Below are 15955 nucleotides of genomic sequence, written 5' to 3' on the forward strand. Positions count from 1 at the left end.
TTTCAATAAAGTGACTTCCAGTTGTTTGCATATTGTGCAACAGGATTGTAATGCATCATTCGCAGTAACAAACTTTGACAACCCTCACCTTTGACACCTTCTCAGAGATTCTCAGATTTTCAGTTTGTATCTGTTACTGCTGAATGTCTCATGCTAGTGATACAATATATGCACTGCATTACTCTTCATGTACTCAGGTGATAATGTCTTGCATTTAACTTTGATTGATATGTCAGACTCACACTGTTGTGCAGTTCACACACAATGCCAAATCTCACCTCACACGTTCACCTCTGACACATCTGAATTTTCTTCATTTTATGAACTAGGAGCTAGTCATGACTAGGCTATCAGAGGTGTCAAACTGTCTCAATCAGAATCCAAATTTAGAAGACATGTTGGAGAAGGTACACGTTTAGTCGCAAAAAGCTTAGCTATTTGACCACCTGCTCAGTCCTAATAAAGAGTAACCTATTGATACTTTTACTGAGCCTTACAGCGGCAACTGCTTTACTGAAAGTTAACTCGATGCTGAAGTCAGTTAAACAAACGGACTGTTGTGTCTGTTTCTCGCATTAAACTTTGATTCAGTTTTCGTAGTTTGTAACCTATTATTCAAACCATCGATGTGATATAGGCTAAATGCAGTTTTAATCATTATCGATCAGGTGTCCTCTAGCTGCTAACAAATGCAATAAGAACTGATAATCTATGTAAACATTGATGATATTGACCACAACACATTTAATAAGGCTATAGTAAATATTAGCATAAATGACTAATCTCCAGAGTACAAAAATTATAATAAAATGTCTCAAATCATTCGTGAAATCACTGTGTAGACATATCTAGATACAAGAGCGCCACCATGTGGAAGCAAAGTTAGGATGTGTATGCTTATGTAAGCTTTTGTCTGTATTTTGAGAAAAAAAGGTCTTTGGTTATTTGAACAATTAGTGCAACTCTTGCCTCAGCTCTCAGCATATTTATCATAATATCTAATAATAAATGAGCGAGGGTTGATTTTGAACAAATATGCACTTCCAGTGCAGTATATTTATTAAAATCATATGAGGAATGGAGTATATTTCATCAGGACTCAATAAAACCAAATTTTATTCTCATTGGCTCCAAGGGTTCATCTTCATCTTTTATGCTTTTACACTCTTCCTCGTCTGTTGGGAAATCTCTGTTCTTTCAGAGGCAAACCTTTAGCGTCCACCTCATTCACCTGTAACCATAATAGAAGGGCATCACTGATCAATAAATACAGTTTCACACTGGGAAATGAAGGTGCTGATGTTTTCTAATAAGAGAGAGGAACAGTCATGCTCTTACTATGTGTATTGGTGAAAGCTGCTCCATTGGCGTGTCCGCAGGAATAGACAGCATTGTGTCACCAGCATCCATCATCTGACAAAGATTTTTACTCTATGTTAGTACTCACACATTTCAGTACTTTTAATATTTTTTAGTTTTTGATGTCCACCCCGCGTTACAACACTCCCGGTCTCCCCTTAATAATAATAATAATAATAAAAAAAGGACACATTTTCAAAATGAAACAAAAAGAGGATAATCTCACCCTGAATGTTGCCTCCACTTCACCAACACTTCTCTTTCCACCAGGAAGCCAACCGTATGACCAGTGCTGGCAAAGACTAACTTCCAACACACACACTAGCATTAACAACTGGACCAGCAACCTTCCTTTCCACTCCATGCTAAAACTGAAAAAAAGAGATTTAATAAGCAATAATAATAATAATAATAATAATAATGCAATCTTATGCAATTATTTGGTTTTATAAATATATTGGAACAAAATTATTGATTATACTATTGATATGAGTACAGTTCAAACTTACTGAGTCTGAGGAAAAACCACTAAATGTACTGTGAAAGTACAACGTAATGACATTCAACCACAGTTTCTAACAATTTACACAACAAATCCACAGAAACCATTCAAAACATGCATGCATTTTACAAAAAAATGCTACAGGCATGCTTTCTCAAAACAATGTAAATATTCATAAAAAGAAATTCAAGTCTTTTAATTTAAACAGTGGGTACAAAGATACAGCAATTAAAAATAACACAAGTTGCTGTAACTTCTCATACAATGACAAGGTCAGCTAAGATGTCATTTCAAATATAAACATTTTTTTTTTTAATTAGTTACTTAAGTCTTAAGTTTAAATCTAGATATTCAGAAAACACTAGTCCAGAATGTCTTACCTGCTGTCTTTGTTCAAGATGAAGTGTGTTGTTCTTGGTCTCCTTTATACAATCCTCTTAAAATGAGTTGCAATGCTCTTCCGTCATTGGGAGTCTTGCAATCACAGGGCAGGTGCAGATTTCTCTCTAATGCACACTCTAATGCACACCTGGGGCTGGATTTTTCTAAAATTGATAAAGAACTGTCAAGGGGACCAAGCTAATGGACCTGTTTAAAGTCTTAGATTTATTAAATGTGTTTAAATGGTCCAAAGAGACACTCTGATGGCCAAATCTACACACAAGGGAACAGATGAGATATATAAAGGCAAAAGAGGTAATAGCTGTGTCAAAGAAAGACTGAATCATCTGACTGCCTATCAAGCATTTGCTTGGGATTGTTTTTAAATACACCAAAATTATGTTCCTAATTAACTATGCAACTAAGTAGCAACTACTTACCAACTTTACATTTGGTAATTGTTTGCTCACAAACCTTTTCTTATGTTCTCTAGTGTCCAACTTTGATATAACCAACCAACCAACCAACCAAACAAGCAGGTCAATTAAGTTTTATGGTCTTTTTCATTTGTTAAAAAATAAAATATTTTCTATAAAACCCGATTCCAAAAAAGTTGGGACACTGTACAAATTGTGAATAAAAAAGGAATGCAATAATTTACAAATCTCATATATTTTATTCACAATAGAATATAGATAACATATCAAATGTTGAAAGTGAGACATTTTGAAATGTCATGCCAAATATTGGCTCATTTTGGATTTCATGAGAGCTACACATTCCAAAAAAGTTGGGACAGGTAGCAATAAGAGGCCGGAGAAGTTAAATGTACATATAAGGAACAGCTGGAGGACCAATTTGCAACTTATTAGGTCAGTTGGCAACATGATTGGGTATAAAAAGAGCCTCTCAGAGTGGCAGTGTCTCTCAGAAATCAAGATAGGCAGAGGATCACCAATTCCCCCAATGCTGTGGTGAAAAATAGTGGAGCAATATCAGAAAGGAGTTTCTCAAAGAAAAATTGCAAAGAGTTTGAAGTTATCATCATCTACAGTGCATAATATCATCCAAAGATTCAGAGAATCTGGAACAATCTCTGTGCGTAAGGGTCAAGGCTGGAAAACCATACTGGATGCCCGTGATCTTCGGGCCCTTAGACGGCACTGCATCACATACAGGAATGCTACTGTAATGGAAATCGGTGAACACAATCCACCGTGCCATTCGCCGTTGCTGGCTAAAACTCTATAGGTCAAAAAAGAAGCCATATCTAAACATGATCCAGAAGTGCAGGCGTTTTCTCTGGGCCAAGGCTCATTTAAAATGGACTGTGGCAAAGTGGAAAACTGTTCTGTGGTCAGACGAATTAAGTTGTTTTTGGAAAACTGGGACGCCATGTCATCCGGACTAAAGAGGACAAGGACAACCCAAGTTGTTATCAGCGCTCAGTTCAGAAGCCTGCATCTCTGATGGTATGGGGTTGCATGAGTGCGTGTGGCATGGGCAGCTTACACATCTGGAAAGGCACCATCAATGCTGAAAGGTATATCCAAGTTCTAGAACAACATATGCTCCCATCCAGACGTCGTCTCTTTCAGGGAAGACCTTGCATTTTCCAACATGACAATGCCAGACCACATACTGCATCAATTACAACATCATGGCTGTGTAGAAGAAGGATCCAGGTACTGAAATGGCCAGCCTGCAGTCCAGATCTTTCACCCATAGAAAACATTTGGCGCATCATTAAGAGGAAGATAAAGAAGACAAAGAAGACCTAAAACAGTTGAGCAACTAGAAGCCTGTATTAGACAAGAATGGGACAACATTCCTATTCCTAAACCTGAGCAACTTGTCTCCTCAGTCCCCAGACGTTTGCAGACTGTTATAAAAAGAAGAGGGGATGCCACACAGTGGTAAACATGGCCTTGTCCCAACTTTTTGAGATGTGTTGATGCCATGAAATTTAAAATCAACTTATTTTTCCCTTAAAATGATACATTTTCTCAGTTTAAACATTTGATATGTCATCTATGTTGTATTCTGAATAAAATATTGAAATTTGAAACTTCCACATAATTGCATTCCTTTTTTAGTCACAATTTGTACAGTGTCCCAACTTTTTTGGAATCGGGTTTGTAGAAATAAGAGGATACCACACCTTTTTAATTTTATTTGTACATACACTATTATTAAAAGATTTGGGATCAGTTTAGGTTAGAGATTTCTTTTTTTTCCTTCTTTTTTTATGTTTTTGAAAGCAGGCCTTGCTCACCAAGGTTGCATGTATATGATCAAAAATACAGTAAAAACAGTAATATTGTGAAATATTATTAATATTTAAAATAACTGTTTTTATATTTTAAAATAAAATGTAGTTCTGTGATGGCAAAGCTGAATTTTCAGCATCATTACTTCAGTCTTCAGTGTCATGTGACTTTTTTTTTTTTTTTAGGATTCTTTGATGAATAGAAAGTTCAAAAGAACATTTACTTGAAATAGAAATCTTTTGTAACATTATAAACTTTCACTGTGACTTTTGATCAATTTAATGCATCCTTGCTGACTAGAAGTATTATACTCATAAAAATCTATTCTTTAGCAGTGTATAATAATTCAATTAAAAAAAATCTAATTTATAAATTACTCATATTTTATGATCAGCTCAATAGGACCTTTATTTTGCCAACCGCCATTTAACATCATCATTAGAAGAAGAAAAAAAAGGACCTTTATTTTGAACTGAGGACCGGTTTCCTAAACTATGACACTTCCGGGGCGTGTAAGGAAAATCCCGTGAGCTCAGTCCCCAAAAAATGTCAAGCTGTCCACATGACCGTCAGTCTCACGCGTTTCTTGATCAAGTTATAGTATAACTAATAAACTCAAACAGGTAATTGCCAGACTGGTATGTACATGAACAAATATATTATGCTGCTGAAACCTTAATAATTTATAGCGTCTGCATGTTACAGGAATCTCGAACCAAATCAGTGACGTGACTTGTGCTGCTCCTCTCAGCTTTTAGGGTATAATGAGACATGAACATGGATGTTTTGAGAAGACCTGCCATTCCCGAAGATGCGGTCCAGTATCAGCTGTTCCTAGTTCACCCTGACCCATCAGACGCAGAAGCTAATGAGAAATCCCTTAAGCAGACCCTGCAGAACATTCTCGCGGAGATCGCCCCTCTACTGGTGCCGTACATCTGGCAACATCAGCCTTTCAATTTAAGATACCACCCTGAGAAAGGTGGGAGTTTATATATATATATATATATATATATATATATATGTATATATATATATATGTATATATATGTGTGTGTGTGTGTTTATGTATGAGAGGCCATGCAAGACATATTTCAAACTTACTCGCGCACGCACTATCAAAGTATTCACACACACTATCAAACTCTCTCTCTCATACACTACTATAACGTTTCACACACACACTATCAAACTCTCTCTCACATATTATCAAAGCTTTCTAAATTGCGGGAAATAAACGCCCTTTTCCACTGATTGGTCAACATCGAACCGTGCCGTCATCAGTTCTTTTCCTCAGTTTCGCGCGCTGCTATAGTTGTACGGCGTTCATGCAACTACATTTCATCTCTTTCTCATCAAACCAGGGGCGAGAAATGTTTAAACGGGTGGGCCTTCATAAAAACAGGGTGGGCCAATTTGGCTATGACTCGATGACAAATGCTACACCAAGACACTCTTCTCCGCTCCTCAAACACATAACTTACAGGATTAGTTTTTATTTATAATGTTTCTTGAGTAAAGAAAAAAAACCGCTGTATTTATTCAAACAAACAGTTCTTTATTTACCATAATATTGTAAACAATCAGAGATATTTCTTCAAACAGGGTGCGGCACTTCTTTTACAATAGAGGCATGGAGTTATGAGGTTTAACTGACAGTTTGAAGAGCCAATAGAGTTACTAGGTTTAGTCACAAGCTCTTTTTAATTTTTTTTACTGGTTAAATATTTCAAAACCCACAGAGAGATGTAAAGGATGACCACTAAGATTTATGAAAAGTAAAGCGCTAGTAAAGTTTGAAATATGTCTTGAATGGCCTCTCATATGTATGTACATGTGTTTGCAAAGAGGCATTTATAAACAGTTCACTTCTTTTTCATTTTCACTCTATAGGGGATGTGCCCGCACACCTGGGTGGTGTTACTGAGTTTGGTGATAATGTGGAGGATGAATGGTTCATCGTTTACATGCTAAAACACATAACACACATCTTTAGTGATGTAGCTGTTGTTGTCTATGATAATGATGGACAGTTTATTCTGATTGAAGCAGCTGAACACTTGCCAAAGTGGCTGGACCCTGACAGCAGTGAGAACAGGGTTAGTAGATATTATCATGATTTCTGGACATTCTTTGAAGTACAAGCAAATGCCACTGATGTGTATTAATATGGTAATCACTTTGATGTAGCAATCCATACAATTTGTTGTATTCCTTTGCACAGCCATTATATGTGAGCATGAGTTGAACTTGAATAACATCCAATATTGCAATAACTTGTTTATTAACAATTTAACTGGAAACAAAAATATTATACTGTCAAAAAATGTATCCAGTCTTGCATTTCGTAAAACGGTCATTGCAGGAAATACCATCACCATTATTAAGTAATAATTCAGCTTAATTTTCAAATTTTTCAGAAATATGTTACACTTTATTCACAGTTATTAATTCTACATCTGTATAAAGAAATACACATGTTAATACACATTAACATTTGATTCCAGTACCGAAATTACCACAGTTTGTATTAATCAGTGATGGATGGTTATCATTTTCAGGAAAAAATTATTATACAAATATCTCTCTCTCTCTCTTTTTTAGAGTAAGGCTGTTCTTGTTATCATTCCATATACAGTCTGTTCCTATTGGCTTATCACTTTTTTTGTCTGTCATTGTGTTTGTCAGGTGTTCCTGTACCGGGGAGAGCTGCACATATTACCCAACCGTACACGTTCTGGGGAGGTTGGCTGGCCCAGTGACTCAGTGCCTGCTGTGGTTCAGGCTCTAGAGGTGCTGCACTCACACACTGAGAGCTGTTTAGCCAAACAGCCTATACGCTCCGCTCTGGCCAGGAGGCTGGATGGGTGAGTCTGACGTCATTGTTTAAAGTGCCCCTGTTATGCTTTTTGGACCTTTCATGTATTGTGTAATATAGCTGTCTGTGAATGTAAAAGGTCTGCAAAGTTTCAAAGATCAAAGTGCACGATAAATGGAGTTATTGTCTCCCAACAGAACCGATACAGAATTGCTTGAAACGAGTTGTCAGGGATTTCAGTCTCATTTCCTGCACAAACTTGAGCTGGTTTTAACTAATTTGCATAATGCCAGCCTATGGTCTTCATTGGCTGTCCAGAAACAATGTTTACTTTGATCCACCCTCAAACACTGTAGTTGTAGCTGAGGCCTGGAAGAGTTTGGCTTGTGTTGACATGTCGAGAAGATACAAGTGCAGAGAAGGCCTCCGGAGCTGAAATTTAAATATGGTAATGAGTGTTTCATTACCGATACACGCTGTTTCAGACACTGTGAGAGAAGAGGTGATACTGCAATGTACATTATGAGAAAATTAAAGTGATTTTTGACTTTGGATGCATGTAAACCTATTATAGGAGACCTTCAAAACAAAATTAAGAACCTTTAAAATAGCATAATTGGGGCACTTTCAAATAAGCAATTCAGTTGTTTCTCTAAAGATATTTTTACAAACTCAGTCGTTTGTGTATGTGTGCAGATATCCAGATAAAATCCAGCAGAATTTCCATCGTGCCCACTGTTACGTGCCTGCGGGCATTGCTATGGTGTTGTCTAGGAGGCCTGACCTTATAGCCACGGCGGTGTCTGCTTTCTATCTGCGTGACCCTGTTGACCTCCAAGCCTGCCGAACTTTCCACACCTTTCCTCCTGACACCAGAGTTATGACATCAGTAAGAAGCAGTCTAAATTTTGTTCTGAATTTATCTTTATGGGGAAAGTACTTTCTAAATTCTGTCACATACACTGTTCAAAAGTTTGAGGTTTGTAATTAAAAAAAAAAATGGAATTAATACTTTTATTCAGCAAGGATGTACAAAAGATTTCTGTTTAAAATAAATTCTTGGCTTTTGAACTTTCTATTCATCAAAGAATCTTGAAAAAAAATATGTCACAGCTTCCACAAAAATATAACTGTTTTCAACATTGACAATGAGAAGAAATGGTTCTTGAGCAGCAAATCAGCATATTAGAATGATTTTTGAAGGATCATGTGACACTGAAGACTGGAGTAATGATGCCGAAAATTCAGCTTTGCCATCAGGAATAAATTACATTTTAAAATATATTAAAATAGAAAATGGTTATTTTAAATTATAAATAATATTTTACAATATTACTGTATTTTTATCAAACAAAATGCAGCATTGGTGAGCATAAGAGACTTCTTTCAAAAAACAATACTGTACATTTAACCGGTTATATTTTTTGAAAACTCCCCCAGTAACTACAAACCTATTCCCTTCCCCATTTTGTGTAGGTGAGGTTTACTCGATGCTTGTACGCACAGCTGCAACAACAGAGTTTTGTTCCAGATCGGCGGAATGGTTTCACGCTTCCCGCCCGTTCTCATCCTCAGTACAGAGCTCACGAGCTGGGAATGAAACTGGTGAGTGCATGTCATGAGATATCTTGTTCTTCAGTCATGGTCAGAGAAAGCTGACTATTAAAATGCAGATTTTATTTTATAGAGGTCGTGTTTCTCTTCAAAAATTGGAATTTTCCATATGCTCAGAAATACCATTTCCCATGTAATACATTTTCTAACTAGAGTACATGGTGCTAATGTATTCTACTTTCTGTTCTTGTCTAAGGCCCATGGCTTTGAAATCCTGTGCTCTAAGAGTGGACAGTCTTCATCAGAGCAAGAGACTCCAGTCAGCAGTAACCCATTATGGAGAGGCTTTTTAGATAGCCTTAAAAAGAATGGATACTTTAAGGTAGGAAAGAGTTTCTGTGTTGAAAATACTTGAAGCAGATGATGCAAAGATTCCTTTTGCCTGAGATATACATTTTGTCTGTGTGTGGATATGGTTTTTGCTTATGTCTATTTTTGTGAACCCAGGGTGAACTAGAAGGATCTGCTCGATACAGAGACTTAATGACATCAGCAGAGAGTTTTTTCAGGCAGTCGGTAACCAGCACTCATCGGTGAGAGTGACTTTTTTTATTTATAGTTCACTGTCACAGTTCAAAATTGAGTTAAAGGGTTAGTTCACACAAAAATGAAAATTCTGTCATTAATTACTCACCCTCGTGCCGTTTTACACCCGTAAGACCTTCGTTGATCTTCGGAACACAAATTAAGATATTTTTGTTTAAATCCGATGGCTCTGAGGCCTACATAGGGAGCAATGACATTTCCTCTCTCAAGATCCATAAAGGTACTAAAAACATATTTAAATTTAGTGATGGCCGATTTCAAAACACTGCTTCAGGAAGATTCGGAGCGTAATGAATCAGCGTGTTGAATCACGATTCGGATCGCATGTCAAACCGCCAAACTGCTGAAATCACGTGACGTTGGTGCTCCGAACTGCGGATTCGACACCCTGATTCATTTATGCTCCGAAGCGTCTTGAAGCAGTGTTTTGAAATCGGCCTTCACTAAATCGTTATTTTTTTTTTTTTTTTGGCGCAACAAAAATATTCTCGTCGCTTTATAATATTAATATTGAACCACTATACTCACATGAACTGATTTAAATATGTTTTTAGTACCTTTATGGATCTTGAGAGAGGAAATGTCATTGCTTCCTATGTAGGCCTCACGGAGCCATCGGATTTAAACAAAAATAGCTTTATAAGGTCTTACGGGTCTGGAACGGCATGAGCGTGAGTAATAAATGACAGAATTTTCATTTTTGGGTGAACTAACCCTTTTAAGGGGACCTATTATGCAAAATTCACTTTTATAATGTGTTTAAACACAAATGTGTGTCTGCGGTGTGTAAACAACCAGCCTATAATGGTAAAAATCCACCTACTCTTTTTTTCATAAACATAAATCATAATCAGTCTCCAAACAAGATTCCAGATTTCCTCCTACTCTTATGTAAAAAGGGGGAAACCCCGCCCATGACTGATGATGGAATTTGCCCTATTAGCTTAGCTTCTCCCCTGAGTGAGCTGTACACAGTCCGCCATGTTTATCTCCTCGCCAGAGCATTTAACAGCAGCATTCAAGTAAGAAATGTATGCTTATTAAAGCTACTAAAGTTATTTAATCAAGAGCAGTGAGTTATTTTCTGCTTTTCTTTTGTTGTTTGGTTCATATTAACAGCAGTACGTACTGTATATTACGCTGCTTTCACTTTAATACACAGATCTAATAAACACTTGTGAATTCTTACCCTGATGTTTATGTTCACAGACATAACTGACTGTGTTTGTGAACTTTGTGTGTTTTAGGCATAACCTTGTTCTTTATGTAAGCAACAAGGTACAAGAGGCTGTGCTGTATTGTGAATAAGTCACGGCTAAAGGGCGTTGTTAGGCACAATGCAAAGCTGTGACTTATTCACGATACAGCATTAGCCTCGAGTACCTTATTGCTTTTATAAAACACCACACAATACAAATATTGAAGCCAAAAAATATATGTATCAATGCAACTTTCATGAAGTAAAATCACTAAAAGCCTTCCTTCCACCGGAAAAAATAGTCCCTGACCGTGAACAGCAGCAGAAGTTACATTATTACGCCATTAGATGGCGGCAAAGACTGTCTTTATGAGTGAGTGAGTGAGTGAGAATTATTATTACTCAGTAGCGAAGACTTTTATATTGAAAAGACTGAATTGTTGTGAACACGGAACAAGACGCAACTGACAAATGCACAGGAAAACCCCTTAACTGTTAAAAGGACAAGATATTGCAGCGGACATTTAAACAGATTTTTTATTATGAACATAGGACTGACCTGAAGGAAAATGCTATATCTGAATGGAGGTAATAAACTTGTTCACTCAATCTCAAAATCTCAAAAAGAGTGGTTGCTAAGGGTGTTGTGTAGTGATACATAGAACCGTTGGGTGAAGCGGTCATAGCCGTATTTTATCTTGAATAAAACACAGCTATTGACCAATCAGAATCAAGGGCAGGAACTAACCATTTTATAATGACAGTTTAAGTGCAATAAGATGTGTAAGATCAGGACGCTCCCCATCTGACTGCCAGTTTTCTGTGCGCGTGCTTTGGTTGTGTGCGCTCAGAAAACCATACAAGTGTATCAGAAGTTAAAACTGTTATGGCTTTAAAACACATGCAAATAATAAACTTTAATGATGATGAAGAACTGCAATGTCACGTGAGCGTGGCCGGGATAGAGAAGTTTTGTTAGTTTTGTTTTTGGCAGAGTATCTGAGGCATGAGTTGTACAGGCTTTTAAATAATATCCAAATTTAAATAAATAAAGTCCCAAACTTTTAAATAATATTGTGTATATATCATATTAATTTTTCTCAAGCCCTGATATTCATAATCCTGGTGATGAGGTGTTGAAAGTCTTGGAGGGCGCCTCCTACAGTTTGGAAGACCTAAAAAAACAAGAGGCACAGCTACCACCAGAGGACAGTATGTACCAATTTTTCTCCCATTCAAAAGTGTATTGTTTTCTTGGCCTGCACATATTGACGTCAAATATTACGTCTTGAGCATAACATAATCTTTTCACTGCTTTTGCTGAAAGTGAATCTAGCCTGTGAATTAAGCACAAATATTATTTCTGCCTTGGTCTTAACTCTTTCCCCGCCAGCCACCACCAGCATTTGATAATTTTCATAAAACTTTCATGGCCCCCAGAATATTTTGTTGTATGAATATCTGAACATGAATTATATCAAAAGAAAGAACAGAGGCTCTGCTTTTAAACAAAAAAAAAAAAAAACAGTTTTATTCTAGCTTTATCAACACTAAAGTGGCTTAGTTTCATAAAAAAAAACAACATTTAAAACAAAAAGCTGAGAAAATCACATTTTTTCAAAGACTACAACGTGCATAAGCAATGCTTTTATATGTGATAAAGGCATTGCTTATACACATTGTAGTCTTTTGAAAAAGACTGCTTTTTTCCACCTGTGTTTTGCTCTGGAGATTTTGTACTCTTTCAGAAGATGTGTAATAGCACCCCCTTACTGCATAACACTGAAAACATGGAAAACAGGAAAATTTGTTGGAAGCGTTGTCTCATAAATTATGGAAAATTCCACCAGTGGCTGGGTTAATCAAGTATTGTCCTCTCAATCACCCCCTGTAGGTGATGCGTGGTTAGACATGTCAGCTCAGGAGCTGGAGAGGCTGCTTGAGGAGAAAGGAAGTCGAAGGGTGAGTGATGGCACTCGCAAGACGGCACAGCCTGATGAGGAGGTGCAGGAGGAAGAAGCTGGCTACAGTCTGATAGCTGTAACGCAAGGCATGAAAAACTTTATCAATGCTATGTCTTCTCATGAAGGTGTTGAAATACCCAGGTAATGAAGCTCCATCTGAATAATAGTCAATATTTCAGTTATTATTATACCGCCATGATAATTTATGACATTCTTTTCCCCAAATTGTGTTTCAGATCTTGCTTGGCTGAGCCCTTCAGTTTTGATCCAGAAGCAGTAACCAGTGCTCTTGATAGATTGTTAGGTGAGTTTGATTTTCTTTGATATTAAAGGCGAAACTAAATGTTAACTGCGTTTTTTTTTGTTTTGTTTTTTTTATGTTTCCTGATGTGCACTTATAATGTTAATATGATTTTTAAATAAAAAAATTGTCATAATTTAGAAATAAATGGCAATTTTCTAGTACCCCTCTGATATGAATGCTTCGGTTTGAAGGGGCTTCTAGTAGGAGAATACAAACGGAGTAGGTCTGACAGATAAGAAGGTGCTAAATCATTTAATGATTTATACACCAGTAATAAAATTTTATACTCAATTCTGAAATTTATCGGGAGCCAATGGAGAGATCTCAAAAGGGGGGTTTACCTTTTACTATGTTTTTACTATTAAAGCTGTTGAGATTAACTAATTGTGAAAAGTGTTGATTATAGCATTATATTTAGATCTACTCCTGTCGCATGAAAAGTTGCAGTGATGAGCATTATAGCTGATGACAGACATGACTGTTCAGCACATGAATGCAGTGATCTCATCAATGCAACTCGATTCCGATCAAAAGCTTGTGACATATAAACGTGCACATCAACCCGATCACTTTATTTAGCATTCATATAAACACTATGTTCGGATTCATCAATCGGAACGAATTCATTCAGATTGAAGGAAAAAGTGTCCATGTAAACGTAGTTAGTGATTATAATGGTAGTTAAAGCGAGAGTCCAGAACTCAGTCGCTGATAAACTTGTGCTGTTTAATTGACAGCTCCAGTGATTATAAAGGAAGCGTTCTTTAATTGCTTTCTCTACATAATTTAACCACAATTTAAATAACAGATTATTTTCATGCTATTACTTTATTTACTGATGCTTAAACGGCAATAAACGATTTTGAAGTCAGATGTCTGACTGTAGGCATTAGAATTAACACGGTTACTTACATGTTGTGGCATTACTGTCGGGTCATTATCTTAAAGTAAAAGTCTGTTTGCAAAGCCTGCACCAAAATGAGACTACTTTAGCAGTAATCCACAGTGAAATGTACCGAACAAACATGATGCTCCAATGAGACATTCACGTTGTTGAAAATAAATAAGCACTTTCATAGCATTAGGATGCTTTGGAAGGTAGTGTTATTTTTAGTCCAGTGATCTTTGTATTTCTCTTCTCATCTTACTAAATTGCCAGTTGGCGGGGTCAAAGACGTGATGATGTAGAAGTAGGCGTTGATTTGATTTTTGGCCAATGTGTCGGGACGAGGACTTTTATCGTGACTTCCCTTATATCCATTTCGCCACTGTGTCATATTCATTGTGTGCTGTATATAAAATTAGCACTACCATGTCTTTATTTGAAAAAATATTATTCCCACACAGACTTGCCAGATTCTTTTTATTCATATTTTTAATTTCTTTATGTGTGAAAAATACTATAATAGGGTTACAAAATCAAGAAGTTGCCATCTAAAGTATAAATGTTTATTTTAGATTTTTTTCCCATGTTAATTTTCAAATTATGTATTTAGTAAATATTATGTAAAATAAATATTAATTTAATTTCAGCATTTGTTGTGAATGTGTTTTTACTATCTATACATTAAATGGTGTAATATCATATATGTCGGCTTTATATCGGCCATTGGCCTGCCTTCTCTCTAAAGCATCGGCTATCAAAAAATCTATATCGGTCGACTACTAATCTTTATTTTTTATATTTTAAATTGGTTTCCATAAAGCATGTTTTTCTTTAACTGAACTCTTTGCCATTTATTTAGTATTTTATGCCCTAATTATCTACACTACAGAAAAGCACTAATAATGTGCACTTCCTGTTTTACAGGAACTAAGGTTGATGAGTTAGACTCGGACGACTTTGATGATGATGACGACAATGACAACGATGATGATGATGATGATGATGAGAATGAAGAAGTGCAGAATGGTGGCTCTCAGGAGCAGGCAGGTTCAGAGGCACTAGGGAATCTGAAGAAGTACATGGAAGAAATGGACCAGGAACTGGAAAGCACAAATATTGGCAAAAGTTTTACACAGAACAATGGAGTAAGTATCCATAGATATTATTTATCCTGTTCCCATAATGTTGTAAAAGCATTTGATTATTTTTATTTTTCTGCTTCCTTATAGGCCAGTAATAAAGCAGATGCATCTAAAAGCTCATCGGCAACCTCGGGCTCAGAGCTTGAGGAAGAAATCCAGCCGCTTGATGTGGATCTCAACCTGGTTACAAATTTACTCGAGTCTCTCGTTTCTCAGGCGGGCCTTGCTGGGCCTGCGTCTAACCTACTGCAGAGTCTAGGCATCCACATCCCACCTGACGCAGATCAGTCCTGATGAGCCAAACTGAAGTGGAAGAATCAACTCAAAGAGACTTATCACACACTTATCACGCACTCAGCATTCCTTCACCTAGTGCACTTCAGCTGTTACTCTATCAGCTGGCTATATTTGACTTTATGGTGTTCTGTTCCACACCCAGTACTGAATTGTGAATTATTACATCCAAACATTGAGGTTTTCTTCAACACGGAGCACTTCCCTAAAAACTGACTGAGAATTTCTTCCTGCACAAAGTGTGAGAAGTTGTTTTATCATGTTGTTCTCAATTAAAAATGTTTTAGTCTGTCTTTTTGAATAAAGATAGTATTTTCTGAGATGTTTTTTTAATTACGATTACTGTCATTTTGTTTGAGATCAATAAAATCGATTATGCGCTACAACAGAAAATATCAGTTACAGCTACAGTTCAGCTATCTGTCATGACAAAATGAAGGGGAATGTTTCACAGGGCTTATCTACACTGACATTACTGATACACAAGCATGCAATTTGTTTAGTTTAACATTAACCAAGTCTATACAGATAAATCAATCATACCTGATTAGAAGCAAAGCCACACAGCTCTGATGGTGAGCTTTTTTAACCTCTTGTTTCTCGCATGGAAAGACTTTGCCCTATGCTGGTAACAAGAGTAACAAGTAGTAGGATTTTTGGGGATCTATATCTGTACA

General features: G+C 36.6%; 2 protein-coding genes across 4 annotated transcripts; one reads left to right on the top strand and one right to left on the bottom strand.

Moving 5' to 3' along the window:
* Positions 1–1019: 1019 nt before the first annotated feature.
* gnrh3 (gonadotropin-releasing hormone 3) lies at positions 1020–2396 on the bottom strand. The gene is made up of 4 exons (XM_051867765.1): positions 2242–2396; positions 1586–1730; positions 1339–1413; positions 1020–1231 (listed from the first exon to the last, which is right to left on the bottom strand). The coding sequence occupies exons 2-4, from the start codon at positions 1721–1723 to the stop codon at positions 1160–1162; spliced, it is 285 nt and encodes a 94-aa protein (XP_051723725.1). The 5' UTR covers positions 1724–1730; positions 2242–2396; the 3' UTR covers positions 1020–1159.
* A 2577-nt stretch (positions 2397–4973) lies between these two features.
* ecd (ecdysoneless homolog (Drosophila)) lies at positions 4974–15611 on the top strand. Of its 3 annotated transcripts, none has more exons than XM_051867748.1 (13): positions 4974–5135; positions 5264–5494; positions 6406–6611; positions 7201–7379; positions 8027–8219; positions 8807–8935; positions 9141–9266; positions 9392–9477; positions 11794–11900; positions 12583–12793; positions 12889–12956; positions 14767–14987; positions 15072–15611. In XM_051867748.1, the coding sequence occupies exons 2-13, from the start codon at positions 5284–5286 to the stop codon at positions 15276–15278; spliced, it is 1944 nt and encodes a 647-aa protein (XP_051723708.1). In that variant the 5' UTR covers positions 4974–5135; positions 5264–5283; the 3' UTR covers positions 15279–15611. The 3 variants fall into 3 exon arrangements, with proteins under 3 accessions (XP_051723708.1, XP_051723709.1, XP_051723710.1); XM_051867749.1 differs by having other exon boundaries at positions 4980–5135; positions 5218–5494; XM_051867750.1 differs by having other exon boundaries at positions 5011–5150.
* Positions 15612–15955: the final 344 nt, after the last annotated feature.

Source organism: Ctenopharyngodon idella, chromosome 17, assembly GCF_019924925.1.
Source record: "Ctenopharyngodon idella isolate HZGC_01 chromosome 17, HZGC01, whole genome shotgun sequence".
Classification (NCBI taxonomy): domain Eukaryota; kingdom Metazoa; phylum Chordata; class Actinopteri; order Cypriniformes; family Xenocyprididae; genus Ctenopharyngodon; species Ctenopharyngodon idella.